Source organism: Dendrobates tinctorius, unplaced genomic scaffold, assembly GCF_039654945.1.
Source record: "Dendrobates tinctorius isolate UK_male_01 unplaced genomic scaffold, ASM3965494v1 ptg000224l, whole genome shotgun sequence".
In the NCBI taxonomy this organism is placed as follows: Eukaryota; Metazoa; Chordata; class Amphibia; order Anura; family Dendrobatidae; genus Dendrobates; species Dendrobates tinctorius.
Genome location: NW_027361891.1, coordinates 2,614,962 through 2,630,133, shown reverse-complemented (window position 1 = coordinate 2,630,133; position 15,172 = coordinate 2,614,962). Strand labels below are relative to the sequence as shown.

The window sequence follows — 15,172 nt, the reverse complement described above, 5'->3', positions numbered from 1 at the left end:
ATTCACGCAGCGGACTTTGTAGTGGACGCCTCTTTTGACACCGCCAATTGCGCTACTCAAACTGCCGCTAATGCGATCTCCATTAGAAGAGCCCTATGGCTCTGCGACTGGCGGGCGGATGCCGCATCTGAAAGATCCTTGACTTCTCTCCCCTTTCAAACGGGTCGTCTTTTTGGAGAGAAACTAGGTCAGCTCATTTCTGATGCTACTGGGGGGAAAAGTAAATTCCTCCCTCAACAAAAAGCTGCTCGACCGTTTCGCAACCAACAGTCGATGCACTTTCGTTCCTTTCGCAACAACTCCGGTTGGTCATCCTCTACCTTCTCTTCCGGATCAGGTCCGTCTCCGTGCGGAGACAGAGGCTCCCAGGTCTCGTACAGACCTAACCGCCCTTGGAAACCCAGACCTAGGGCTTCTGGTTCCAAGGTAGCCAGGTCTCATAGATCTACCCAATGACTTGTTGCGGTATCCGGCGGATGCCGACAAAGTAGGCGGCAGCCTACTTTCCTTCAGCCACACCTGGCTCGCGGTCGTCAACGACAGGTGGGTCAGGGAGCTGGTGTCCTCCGGATACAAGATAGTTATCCGCTCCCCCTCCAACTCGATTTTTCCTTTCCTCTCCACCCAAGGGAAAGACAAGAGCCTTCCTTCGGGCTGTTCAGGCCCTCTTAAGGGACGGAGTCATCATTCAGGTCCCTCATCACGAGAGGTTCAGAGGATTATATTCAAACCTTTTTGTGGTTCCAAAGAAAGATTGCACGATGCGACCCATTCTGGATCTCAAACTGTTAAATCAGTTTGTCACGGTTCGGCGATTCCGAATGGAATCCCTCTGGTCAGTGGTCTCTTCCATGGAAAAAGGAGAGTTCCTAGCATCCATCGACATCAAGGACGCTTATCTTCACATTCCGATCTGCCCATCTCACCAGTACTTCCTGCGTTTTGCAATTCACGAGGAACACTTCCAGTTTGTGGCCTTGCCCTTCGGACTCGTCGCTGCCCCCAGGGTCTTTACCAAGGTCATGGCGGCTGTCATGGCCATTCTCCACTCTCGGGGAGTAGTAGTGTTTACCGTATCTGGATGACCTGCTCATCAAGGGTCCGTCCCTTTCAGCCTGGAAAGAATCTGTGGAGTCTTCCCCGAAAGCGGCTCAGCAAATTTGCTTTTTAGGAATGATCTTGGACACTTCCCGCGGGTTGGTCATTCTCCCTCCGGAAGAGACGCAAGCCTTACAACAGGCAATGTGGACTCTTTCCCGTCCAGCTTCTCACTCCATTCGTTTCAGCATGAGAGTTCTCAGGAAAATGGTGGCTGCCATGGAAGCAGTTCCGTTTGCACAGATCCATCTTTGTCCCTAACAACACGCGTTGCTGTCAGCTTGGGACAAGAACCCGTTCTCCCTGGACCGTCGGATCCTTCTGTCCCTGTGGGTCAGGCAAGCTCTCAAGTGGTGGACTCTGAGGTCCTCCCTGAATCAAGGGAGGTCTTTTCTCCCAGTAAGATGGTTGGTAGTAACCACTAACGCAAGTCTTCTCGGCTGGGGTGCGGTCTTACGTCACCACACGGCACAGGGTCGTTGGTCAACCCGAGAATCGCGTCTCCCCATCAACATTTTGGAGATACAAGCGATCAGATTTGCTCTACGGAGTTTCCACCATCTCCTCGCAGGTCACCCCATCAGGATCCAATCAGACAATGCCACGGCTGTAGCGTATATCAACCGCCAGGGAGGTACGCGGAGCAGGATGGCCATGCACGAAGTGAGTCACATCCTCCATTGGGCCGAGACCAACCATTCACCCATCTCAGCAATTCACATCCCCGGCGTAGAAAATTGTGTGGCAGATTTTCAGTCGCCAAGGCATTGCCTCAGGAGAGTGGTCTCTTCATCCGGAAGTCTTTCACCAGATCTGTCTTCGTTGGGGGACTCCGGATGTGGACCTCATGGCCTCCAGGCTAAACAACAAGGTGTCTCTGTTCATTGCCCGATTGCGCGATCTATGCGCCATCGGAGCAGACGCCCTAGTTCTGCCATGGTACCGGTTCTGGCTCCCGTACATTTTTTTTTTTTTTTTTTTCCCCCCCTCTTCCCTTGCTTCCGAGGGTCATCAAGATCAGAGCGGAGGGGGTACCAGTGATCCTAGTCGCGCCAGATTGGCCGCGCCGAGCATGGTATGCGGAACTAATACAGCTAGTCGCCAACGTCCCCTGGCGACTTCCAGATCGCTCTGATCTGCTTTCTCAGGGCCCGATTTACCACCAGAACTTCGGGGCCCTGTCTTTGACGGCATGGCCGTTGAATCCTGGATTTTAGCACAGGCTGGATTCTCTCTCGACGTCATTTCCACCATGATTAGTGCTAGGAAGCCCGTATCCAGATGTATCTATCACCGCACCTGGAAAATCTTTTCATGGTGCAAGGATCATGGTCGTTCCCCTCTGGTGTTCTCCATTCCGGGCATATTGGAGTTTCTTCAATCCGGATTAAAATCAGGCCTCGCGCTTAGCTCGCTCAAGGGCCAAATTTCGGCCTTGTCAGTGCTTTTCCAACAAAGAATTGCCACCAAACCTCAGGTCAAGACGTTTATTCAAGGAGTCTCCCATGTGACGCCTCCTTTATAGAAGGCCATTAGAACCATGGGACCTTAACCTGGTTCTCTGGGCCTTACAAGAGGATCCTTTTGAACCGCTGGAGGACGTGTCATTGACCATCCTCTCTTGGAAAGTGGTCTTCCTAGTAGCAATTACGTCAATCAGACGAGTTTCGGAATTGGCAGCTCTGTCCTGCCTTTCTCCATTCCAGAATTTTCATCAGGACAAAACAAGGTAGTTCTCGGGACGTCCCCGTCCTTCCAGCCCAAGGTCGTTTCCTCTTTCCTTCTCAACGAGGAAATTGTTTTGCCTTCCTTTTGTCCGGCACCAGTCCATCGCATTGAGAAGGCCCTCCACACCCTGGATGTGGTTAGGGCGCTGAGACGGTACATCTCGCGGACGGCTTCCTTCCGCAAGTCAGATGCCCTATTCATACTTCCTGAGGGGCATAGGAAGGGCCTAGCCGTGTCCAAAGCAACGCTAGCCAGGTGGATTTGCTCAGCGATTCAGGAATGCGCCTGTCCCAGCGGGGATTAAGGCGCACTCTACCCGGTCAGTGGTTGCTTCTTGGGCCATTCGGCACCAGGCCTCGGCAGAACAGGTCTGCAAGGCTGCGACTTGGTCCAGTCTGCATACCTTTTCAAAACATTACCAAATTAATTCTCAGGCTTCTGCAGATGCAGCTCTCGGCAGACACATCCTGCAATCGGCAGTACCTCAGTCTTAACTAAAGAGGTACAATGGGGTATTAGTAGATGTATGCACCCCACCCAGGGACTGCTTTAGGATGTCCCACTGTCTGTGTCCCCCAATGAGGCGTAGGAGAAATAGGGATTTTTGTGTACTCACCGTAAAATCCTTTCTCCGAGCGATTCATTGGGGGGACACAGCACCCGCCCTGTTTAGCCTACTGGCTCATTTGTAGCATTCTTAGGTTTTGACACAGTTCGTTATTGTTGACTGTTTATGCTCCTACTGCTTTTTTCACTGAACTGGAGAGATCTCATCCAGCGACGGGGTGTATACTGCAGGGGAGGAGTTTTTTCTGGTTTGCTTAGTGTCGTCCTAGTGGCAGCAGCATAACACCCACTGTCTGTGTCCCCCAATGAATGGCTCGGAGAAAAGGATTTTACGGTGAGTACACAAAAATCCCTATATATTATCCCTTTCAATGCTGCAATGATTATTTTATAGTTTGACATGTGAACACGGCTGATATTTCTCACCTGTGGACTTGAAGGAGGTATTTGGGTTTTCCCTCATAGTAGTATTAAAAATTAAATAAATTACACCAAGCCAGTGTTATAAAATGAATGTCTTGGACGCATGAACAGTTAGGAGTTTCACATTTGATACAAATATATTGAGTTGTTTATTGCCACTTTATTTCTGTAATGCCTGCTTCCATTTTGATTGTGTTTAATAATTACTAATGTACAGTGGGGAAAATAAGTATTTATATCCCAGCCTTATGCAGGTCTACAATGTTAGACAGCTCTTTAGTCTTTGCCATGGTGGAGAGATTATGGTGAGTGTGGACAGGTCTTTTATAGAGTTAAGAAGTTCAAAGAGGTGCTGTGCAATTTAATACAGGTAATGAGTGTAGAGTAGGAGGGCTTAAAGAAAATCTAACAGGTCTGTGAGAGCCAGAGTTCTTGCTGGTTGGTAGGGGATGCAAAAAAGTGCAATTTTAATTATGTAAAAATCATACATTGTGATCTTTTTATTTAGTTTTTTTTTTTTAAAGATTCTCATACCTGAAGTGTACATATGATAAAAATCAGATCTCCCCATTCTTTTGTAGGTGGGAAAACTTGCAAAGTCGGCTATGTATCAATTAATTTTTCCCCACTGTATGTGCCATATACCTTTTTGTATTACATTTATAAAGCTAGATATGTTACAAATAACTGGTCACTGTTCCTTTCAGATGTTTTAAAAAGTCACGATGAAGCTTGCCAAGAAAACAAAGAGCTAGAGCCGTATACACCAATCCCCCATGTGAGAGATTCTTTGATACCTCCATGTGACAGGTATGTTACTGGTTTTGAGCTTGTGATGAAATTATGAAATCAAGCAGGCACACATGTGATGTCAATTGTACAAATATGACTGGCATCAATAACTGCCCAAACTGTTCCTGACTTATTAACGTATGGAGCAAAGGTGAACATGCTTGAAACCTAATTATTGTAGTTGCACAGACCATCAAAGTAGAGATCTGGTTCATAGGGGTAAAAAGCAAAAAAAAATTGTTTTGTTTCTTTACTTGAGCTATTGGCAAATTTTTTGCCCCTAATGAGTGTTCATCAAGTTCAGGTCGCGGTTATCCAATCATTCACTGGGGGCGTGCTGACCGGTCATAAGCAGGCAACACTTAAGGGAAAGAACATGTCCCCGCTAAAGGTTAGGTTGTGTGCCCATGGTTGTGGCTTTTCCGCCACATCTTTGCCGCTGCGGAAATGCTTAAAAAGCTAACAAACCGCAGTCCCATGCAATCCTATGGGATTCCGCTGTGCCAATGCTGCGCATTTTTCTGCTGCGGAATCTCATAGCGGAAAAATCTGCAGCATGTCCATTAATTTTGCGGAATCGCGGCGATTCCGCCGCCATAGGATTGCATTGAAACGCTCACTTTATGCATGTGGCTATACTTGCCAATGCGTAAAGTGAGTGCTTCATGTGCGGATGGTACCCAGGGTGTGGAGAAGAGGAGATTTTCCTCCATGCCCTGGTATCATATTCCTGTAAAAAATAATTAAAATAAAAAAATAGTGATATAATAGGGCATAGGCAGCATCAATAGTAAAAAGTTGGTGCCACTTGTCAAACACTATGCTTAACAAGTGTGACCAACCTGTCAATCACTTTTCCAAGCGATGATTCAAATCGCTTGGAAAAGTGCTAACATTCTGCGAGCTAAAAACGCTTGCAAAACGCATGCAAATTCGTTTTACCTGCATGCGGACAATTCTACAGCATTTCTAAGGCTATGTGTCCACATTGCAGAAGACTTTTCAGTGAGTTGTAATGGCAAACAGCCACGTGGGGAACACACGCAGTACAGCAGGCAATCATGTTGGCATAAGAAGAGGGCTGATAAGGGGTTTGTAACGTGATGCTGCCAAACTCTGCTGCAGTCCCCACTGACTTGCAGGCCTTGTTAGACCAGGAGACCAAAGTTGTCGGAGTCTTTCACACTAAAGGCCCCGTCACACTAAGCGACTCACCAGCGATCCCGACACCGATATGAAGGTGTCAGGATCGCTGGTAAGTCGCTATGTGATCGCTGGTGAGCTGTCACACAGACAGCTTCACCAGCGATCAGCACAGCGATGCCGAGCGCCCGGCATCGCTGGCTATCGCTGTAGAAAATAGTATCAAAATAAAAAATATAATCTCACCTTCCGACGTCCCGTTTAGCCATCCTGCCTCTCTCCACGCTCAGGTCCCAGTGATCCTTTGCACGAATGACTGCGAGATGTCACGGTCTCGCGGGATAACAAAGTCTCGCGGTCATTCATGCAAAGGATCACTGGGACCGGAGCGTGGAGAGAGGCGGGATGGCTGAACGGGACGTCGGATGGTGAGTAGAACTATATTTTTTATTTTTATTTTTTTTTTATTATTTTTTTACACCTGATCGCTGGTCTCCCGCTGTCACACACAGCGATGCGTGCTGGCCAGCGGGAGACCAGCGACCAAAGAAATGTCCAGAGGTTTCTTCCAGCGATCAGTGATACCGGCAGGGGGGCCACTCGCTGATCGCTGTCACACAGCGATCTCGCTGGTGAGATCGCTGTTACGTCACAAAAGTTGTGACTCAGCAGCAATCTCGCTACCGAGATTGCTTAGTGAGACGGTGCCTTAAAACTTATTTGAAGCTTTGGTAGGCTCTTGTTCTTTCCTATTGAGCAGACTGAGGGGGGAGGTGGTCTAAGAGGACCACAGATACGACAAAGTCAATTTGTATTAAAATATATATATATATATATATATATATATATATATATATATATATATATATATATATATATATATATATATATATATAGCATCACTAGAATGTCTGACCCCCATACTAATAAGAAAAAAAAATATCCCCATGTCAATAGTCAGAAACTGACAAGAACATACAATGGTAATAGTCATGAAGTATAGCACCCATATTGATTGGCCATAGTATCTCAAAAAATGCTGCCATGATCGGCACCTAATAAGTGATAATATATCATAAGCCAGAAAAAAGGGCACTAATAGTACCTGCAATGAGGGTCCTATACAGGGGTGACGGGGTCAGCGCGTCCACCCGACGCACGTTTCGGAACTAGTACTTTGTCAGGGGCATGGTGGTGTCTAAAACTGCGGGGGTTTCATACCTGCCGGACCGGATGTGGTGGAGCCGCGGCCCGGATATGACGCAGGCGTCGCCGGGCAGCCTGGGTCTGCGTCAGACAGGGCGGTACAGGTGCTGAGCGACATGGTTACTGCCACTGCTGAAGGACGCCAAGAGCTGCCAGGCCCCACTGAGTCAAGCGTGCGTGCATACTGGTCAGCAGCACCAGCACATGAGGACGCCGATACACAGGCTGACAACACGTGATGGGAGATGGCTGCGAATAATATGGGCATAATTTGCACAAATAGAGAGGTCTGTGAAAACATCAATATAGCACCATATGAAAAAATCCATGAGGACCTAAATCGATCCTAGTGAAATTTAGACATTAAATCATACATAATTAAGTCATGCATATATAGGACCCAGGGGAATAGGTATTGAAGCTATGGAGGGCTCTTGTTCTTTCCTATTGAGTATTGATGCCTACTTATGATTGGGCAACATCATATAGGGTTAAGTACACCCCCCAATGAAAACGAATACCGACTTGAGCTTGATGAAAATGAAAAAATGAATTTAAAGGCCAGAACGTGTGTTTTTTTTTTTTTTTTGTTTTGTTTTTTTTTTTTTTACACTTAGAGCACCTATTGCCAGTGTTGGAACAAAAATCTGTAATCATTGTCAGAGGTTATTTAATAAAAGCTTCCAAATTTTTTAACAGTAAAATATAAGTTTGTTACTGTAACGTGCAGAATCATGTAGCGAGTTTTTTTCTTTCCGCTCTCCTCCTCTGCACCTTGTCCCTCAGTAAAAACAGTATAGTAAGATAAATGTCATTCCTTATTCAAAACTACATTTCATCCTGCAAAAAAAGGCTGTCGATGGAAAAAGTTGCAGCTTTTGGAGGGGGGAAAAAAGATCACAAATGAAAATTGCCTCAAGTGAGAGAGTATTAACTGGAACCTGACGTCTGATGCATGCTGCCTGTAGCAGACACTGGCTGCATGACTTCATCTAGGTATGTTTGACTCTGAAACTGCCTTCGGGGACCGAGCAGCACAGGAGACTGTCAGGCATGTCCAGAGTGGCTTGTACTTGTTCCCCTGAGTGACAGGTCTCTCCTTGTTATACATGACCTAGAGCTCTGCCAGAGACTAGTCTTTCCAACTAGCGTGGCTCTGTCCCTGATGGCTTTTAAATGTTTTTATTTGAACTTCAGAGTGTAGCATACCTGGCTGAAATCATACAGCTAACATCTGATACATGCTGCCCATGGATCATGTAGCATTCATCAGCTGTCAGGTTCCCTTTAACCTTTACCCAACATGTGCAATTTGTATGGAGAGCTGCGTTACCGCAAGTCGCCGTGTATATATACTGCATGATGATCACGAGGGCTCGTGCTAAACGCCACTGCAATCAAATGCAGGTGTTGGCTCTATATGAGAGCGGACACCCTACTGCAATGTGCACGATCTGTGCTAGCACCGAACTCGAACGTTTAACCCCTCTGATGCCACTAGCTATAGTGTCAGTGACTTTGCTGGGTTTCACAGAGGGAGGATTCTCTCATCAGCACAAAGTTATTGCGATCTCATTGTGCCAATGATCTGCATGGTGAACCCGGGCTGAAAGATGGCCGCAGGGTCACACCGTGACGGTGGCCTCTAATATCCTGCTAATGTCAAACGAAAACAGTCTCAGACTTGGTGGGATCCGTTGAAGCGTTCCAGAGTTAAATGACAGTGGTCAGAATTCTAAAATTAAGAAGGTGAAAACAGGCTTGGAGTTGAAGGAAGTTATATGTAAGCAGTTGTCGAATGGACTGATCTGCTCACTGCCTGTATTAACCCCTTAGTGACTGGGCCACATTTTTTTTTAAATTTGACCAGTGTCACTTTGTGGTGGGAACTCTGGATCAATTCAACGTATTCCATTGATTTTGACTGTTTTTTCATGACATTGTACTTCACGATAATGGTTAATTTGTGTGGATATTTTTGGTTATTTATAAAAATGTTACAAAAATTTCAAAAATTTGCCATTTTCAAACATTGACAGATTCCTTTAATCCAGGTAGTCATACCATTTTAATCCTGGTAGTCATACCATAAAAAAGAGAAATAAATGATTTTTCCATCAGCACCATTTGTAAAGTTTTTATTTTGATTGCATTTTAAAGGTTTAAAAAAGTAGCAGCAATTTTTCATTTTCTCAATGAAATTTACCAAACTTTATTTTTTTTTTTAGGGACTTATTAAATTTTGATGTGACTTTGGTGGTCCAATATATTTGAAACCCCCAAAAGTGATATAATTATACCACTCAAGTATTCAAAATTTTTCAGGTAGTTTGACCATTTAAATGCTTTTCAGGAGTTAATGCAAAGTGGCATAACTGCAATGTAGAAATGTGTTTTTTAACATTCAAATGTTTAACTTCTGGACAGGCCCGTATAGCCGGAAGACTTTGACTGTTTGGCTATCAATTGCCATGGCAAACATCAGGACCACACAATCAAGATCTCAGGGTGCTGATGGGATTTAAAGAGGGAGCCCCCACACTGTTAACTATCTAGATGCTCTAGTCATTATTGACCACAGCATTTAAGATGTTAAACGACTATAGTCGGTACCAACACTGATCATGGGTGATGCAGCAAGTTGTCAGCTATAGAGTGAAGCCGACAGCTGCTGGATTGTCACCTGATGGTAGATGTGGATGGCTAGTCTCTTATATTACGGGTCAGTAAAAAGATGTATTTGTGATAATTAGGGGTTAAATGTTGCTGTCAGAGATTGGCAGCTGCATTTAACAAGTTAAAGGGAATTTGTCACCCAACACATCATGTAAAGATAATCATTCAATTGTGTTACATAAGGATTCTAGTAGTACTTTTGATCCCCCGCACCTTTGATGCATAAAAAACTTTATCACTCTTGCGATGTATGTAAATCGCCGCAGTCCGGTCTGATCGGCGTGGCTTATTCTCCCCCCCCCCTTGGCTTGCTGGCCGTAATTTCATCTGTGAATATCACTGATGCCGTTGTGTATTCGCGCCTGCGCATTGAAAAGACTGCTTGCGCAGTATGCTTTGCCCAGCTGTCTGCAAAGCATATACGGTAATCAGTACTGCGCATGCGCCGGTATTTTTCCCTGCTGTCTATGACCCAGAAGTCTTCACATGTAAGATACTCTTCCTGGATGCCGGATACCTGAGTAAAGCCCTGTGCATTACATCGGAAGCTGAGGAAGAAAATAGTTCAATAGATTATTTTATAAGGCAGACAACTTTTGACATGTACATCAGAGACCGTGATGGGGTTAAAGGATGGGGATCTATCATACTTGTTGACATGACCAAATCTGCCTGCAAAAGCAATATGTAAAATTAATGTGAAGTGCAGGAAATTCAAAGGCATTTCTGTGTATGTTTTGTCACTACTTCTTAACAGTTTCAGGGTTTCCAAACCTGAAGCAGTTAAGTGATATGTTCATTCTTCAGACTTTATATTTCACAGTATACAATAAAAGATGCCAGCAGTGGAACCGTCTCAAAGCTGCATTAAAAAAATTTGCCTGTGAAAACGCTGCACTACAACCCTTTGTATGGCTTTGTAGCTCTTAGTTTTGTCTGCTTGTACCACATATAATACTTTCAAAAGTCACAATCCCTTCTACTTTTCTATTGCACAGGAAAAAAATGAAGAAGGTTTGGAAAAGAGCAGTAGAATTCCTAGCTTCCAATGAATCTCGTTTACGTACTGAAACACAGCAAATTGGAGGCTCAGACTACCTTGTATGGAAATGGACTCAGCCGTCTACATGTGAAAAACAGTCAGTCATCCCATCTAAAGTGTGGCAAGGCCAGGGTGGGTGTGTTTGAATTTATAGTTCTTAACACAGATGTCTGGCTGTTCTTGAGAGAAACAATAGAATTATTATGCAAATAATGAACTCCTTATTTTGCAATTTACCTTTTTGGCCAGCTGACTTCTTTACATAAGCTGTTTCTATCCTCACAACTAGAAGACACAATGTATGTCTAAATTAGAAAGAAAAAAATCATTCTGCTTTGCAAGGTTATTTTTGTGTAACAAAATATAACATGTAATTTTTCAGTTGCAGAAAGTTGTGAATAAACGTATGGTTTCTTCTATTACAGCTTTCCATTTGGATAAAAGAAATTCCCCTCCAAACAGCCTTACTCCTTGTTTAAAGATACGGAACATGTTTGACCCAGTCATGTAAGTAGTAGACTAAGACATATTGACATGAACATTAATGTTCACTCCCTCTTCCAATTTACTTTCTCGACATTAAATGTACCAGATCGTGTGGACACTGGTTCTGTGCCTGACAAAAATGCAAGAGCTTTAACGTACAGCACCGATAAACTTCAAATGTCCACCACTCTGGTATGTCATGGGAGATGTAGGCAGTTTCCAGTGGTAGCACAAGGCATTTAAAAAAAAAAAAGTCACACCCTTAAACCCCCACCTTCCACACCCAAAAAAAGTCTGCCCTCCCAATTTAAAATGCCCCCTACAATTTTGAACCCCACTGCTTAAACCACAGTTGGCATCTATTTATGGCATTACTGTAGCAGAGAGAGCCTGCTTAACAATTTACAGGTGCATGTCTCCAGAAGTACAAGCGGGCCAATTTAAATTGGGCTCATTTCAGAAAACACCTCTGGAGTCGTAATAGTCAATACATTTGTAGATAAGTCCAAAATGGGATCACTTAAGGGGGTATATAATTTTCTGGTGCCTTAAAGGGAATCTGTCACCCCTTTTTTTGAGATATCATATAATGATATAATTCAATTGTGTGTCACATAAGGATTCTCTTAGTACTTCTGCTTCCTTCCCCCTGACCCCGCACCTTTCGTGCATAAATACCTTTTTTATATCGGTTAAGATGTATGTAAACTGCCGCTGTCCGGTCCGCTGGGCGGGGCTTATTCAACTGCCGCCCCCCCCTCTCTGTCTTGCTCTACACAAGAAGAAATGCATAGAGCAAGACAGGGAGGAGTTGAATAAGCCCCGCCCAGCGGACCGGACAGCAGCAGTTTACATACATCTGAACCGATATAAAAAAGGTATTTATGCATGAAAGGTGCGGGGTCAGGGGGAAGCAAAAGTACTAAGAGAATCCTTATGTGACACACAATTGAATGATATTATATGATACCTCAAAAAAGGGGTGACAGATTCCCTTTAAGAGGTCGGCAAATCGCATCTGGAAACATGATTGCTCTAAAAATCAAATGGCGTTTTTTGTTTCCTCTCCCCAAACTGTGGTGTGTTGCTGCATTTGGACGTTATTGCTTAACAAATTTAGCAGTTATTTTCACCTATTACAGCCTGTTAAAAGAAATATAGGGCAAAATAAATTTATGGTAAAAATGTGATTGCTCAGTGATCCCTTATTAAACTATGGTGTAAAAGAACAGCAGCAGTTGCCCTAAAAAATTCTCAGAACTTGCTACTCTTCCTACACCCAAGAGTCCAACGATCTTCAGTTCACTGTGGCAAGATCTGTGCAACACTGCATTAGAGGTTCAGTGCTCAGTCTTGCAGCGCTGAGGTCCTGGGTTCAAATCCCACCAAGGACCAAATCTGTACGTAGTTTTCCTCCTGGTTCTCTGTTTTCCTCCCACATTCCAAAGACATAAGGATGGGAAATTTAGATTATCAGCACTGTCCCTATTGGGGCTCACAATGTCTAACGCTTTCCTGAATTGGTGGCGCTATATGTGAATAAAATTAACACTAATCGTCCTACCTTTAGAGGAGGGGTAAAGGAGGTTCCCGAGCCTGGGATATATGGGTATTTGTGGTGAATTTTTTACTTCCGTAAATTTCTTTGTAATCGGGAGTGTTTCTGTTGGAGGATAACTTCCTGATTTCTGGAGGTCCGATCACAAGAATCCCCTCACTAATCATGCATCTGAGGCTCTGGAGCGCCAAGTGTAAATGAAGTGGTGATCAATCATGTGCGCCTCGGCTCCATTCATTCTCTCTGGGACCGCCGGAGGTAGCCGAGCAGTGTTCAGCTGCTCTTCAGCACTCCCATTAACCCCTTCATACCCGGAGCTTTTTTTTTTCCAGAGCCATAACTTTTTTTTTTTTTCCCGTAAATATGGCCATGTGAGGGCTTTTTTTGTGGGGGCAAGATGTACTTTTGAACAACATCATTGGTTTTAGCATGTCGTGTACTCTCAAACAGGAAAAAAAATTTCAAGTTCGGTGACATTGCAAAAAAGTGCAATCCCACACTTGTTTTTTTTGCTTGGCTTTTTTGCTAGGTTCACTAAATACTAAAACTGTCCTGCCATTATGATTCTCTAGTCATTACGAGTTCATAGAAGCCAAACATGTCTGTTTTATCTAAATGGTGAAAAAAAATTCCAAAGTTTGCTTAAAAAAAACACGCATTTTTCATCTCCATTTTTCGTGATCTGGGGTTGGGTGAGGGCTTATGTTTTGCGAGCAGAGGTGACGTTTTTAATGATGCCACTTTTGTGCAAATACGTTCTTTTGATCACCTGTTATTGCATCTTAATGTAGTTTTTAAACACTTTTTTTTTTTTTTTTTTTTCTCTTTTGGTATGCTTTAAAGGGAATCTGTCACCCAATTTTTGGCATATAAGATGCGGCCACCGCCATCAGGGCATTCTGTAATGCTGTAGGTAAGCCCCCGATGTAACCTGAAAGATAAGAAAAACGAGTTAAATTTTACTCACTGGGGGGCGGTCCGGTCCAGCGCCTCCCATCTTCTAGAGATGACGTCCTCTTCCTTGCTTCATGTCGCGGCGCAGGCGTACTACTCTGCCCCGTTGAGGGCAGAGTACTGCAGTGAGCAGGTGCGGGGCCTCTCTGACTTTTCCCAGCGCCTGCGCAATGCAGTACTCTGCTCTGCCCTCAACAGGGCAGAGCAGTACGCCGGAGCCGCGAGGGTAAGCAAACAGGACGTCATTGCTAGAAGATGGGAGGCGCTGTAGATAAGCCCCTGATGGCGGTGGCCGCATCTTATATGCCATAAAATAGGTGACAGTTTCTCTTTAATAGCCTCCATAGGAGGCTAGAAGCATGCCACACATGATTGGCTCTGCTACATATGAGCAGATCGCCCATATGCAGCAGATTTGCTGCATTATGAGTGCCAACCACCGGGCGGCGCCCACAGCAATGTGCCTGCACCAACCATATAGGTCTCTGAAACCTCTGGTTGTCGAGGCTATGCGTCGCCGATCACATGATGGGGTCGGCGATGCACTCACTTCCGGCCCGGAAGCAGTAGTTAAATGCCTGCTGTCAGTGTTTGACAGCGCGATTTAACTAAATAGGTGCGAGTGGATCGCAATTCCGCTCGCATCTATTGCGGGCACATGTCAGCTGTTTATAACAGCTGACATGTCGTGTCTTTGAGGTGGGCTCACCGCCGGAGCCTACCTCAAAGCAGGGGAGTCTGACTGCTGACGTACTATCCCGTCAGCGGTCAGAAAGAGGTTAAAGGAGCTGTCTGGTCTAAAATGAAGTCTGCAGCCATACACTTGGGCAAGGTCGCACCCAATAGGCAGCTTCTACTCAGGAGTATGCATAACGCATACATTACTGGTGTTTCCTGCTCAAACTAGCAAACCTTCACAGCGAGCCTGTATCACTTAGCTTACTTGGTGCAGCAGTTACGATAGACCTACAACAGGGAAAAACAATTCTAACAGAGCCCAGAGTGGTTACCTGTGTACAAACATGTATTTCTCTGCAACGAGTCACCAGATTGCAGGTAAAGGTATGATTTTATTCAACTTTCTATTACCTGCATTTCCATATACATGGCCTAGGCCTTCACACATCAGTTTTTTAGAATCTGTCACAATCCGTCAGTGTTAAAACGGATCCTGTGCAGATTGTAAAAAAAAACTGATGCACCGGATCTGTCGAAGCAACTGGAGAGAGACTTTTTTTTGTGTCAGAATGGGGAAAAAAAACAGCTGCAGGGGTTAAAATAAAGGAAGAGAAATTATTCTGGGCATGCTCAGTTTTAAAAGACTGAATCCGTCGCTGGAGTCCAGCTTTTGTCGGGACAGCGACAAATTCGAAAAAAAGGATCCAGCACCATCAGTTGTTGGATCCGTTTTTTTCACAAAACGACGGATTGTTACTGATGGCAAAAAACTGCTGTGTGAAAGAGGCCTTTGGAGGGTTGATCCTTCTGGCATGTTGTGC

The 15,172-nt window shown here is 44.7% G+C and overlaps 1 protein-coding gene across 1 annotated transcript in view; it reads left to right on the top strand.

The window, feature by feature from the left end:
• Positions 1-15,172, top strand: part of LEMD3 (LEM domain containing 3) — a 116,874-nt gene that overhangs the window by 83,941 nt on the left and 17,761 nt on the right. The window contains exons 8-10 of the mRNA XM_073555446.1: positions 4,524-4,626; positions 10,632-10,807; positions 11,101-11,182. Of these exons, the coding sequence (XP_073411547.1) occupies positions 4,524-4,626; positions 10,632-10,807; positions 11,101-11,182 (361 nt within the window). The remainder of the gene's footprint in view (positions 1-4,523; positions 4,627-10,631; positions 10,808-11,100; positions 11,183-15,172) is intronic.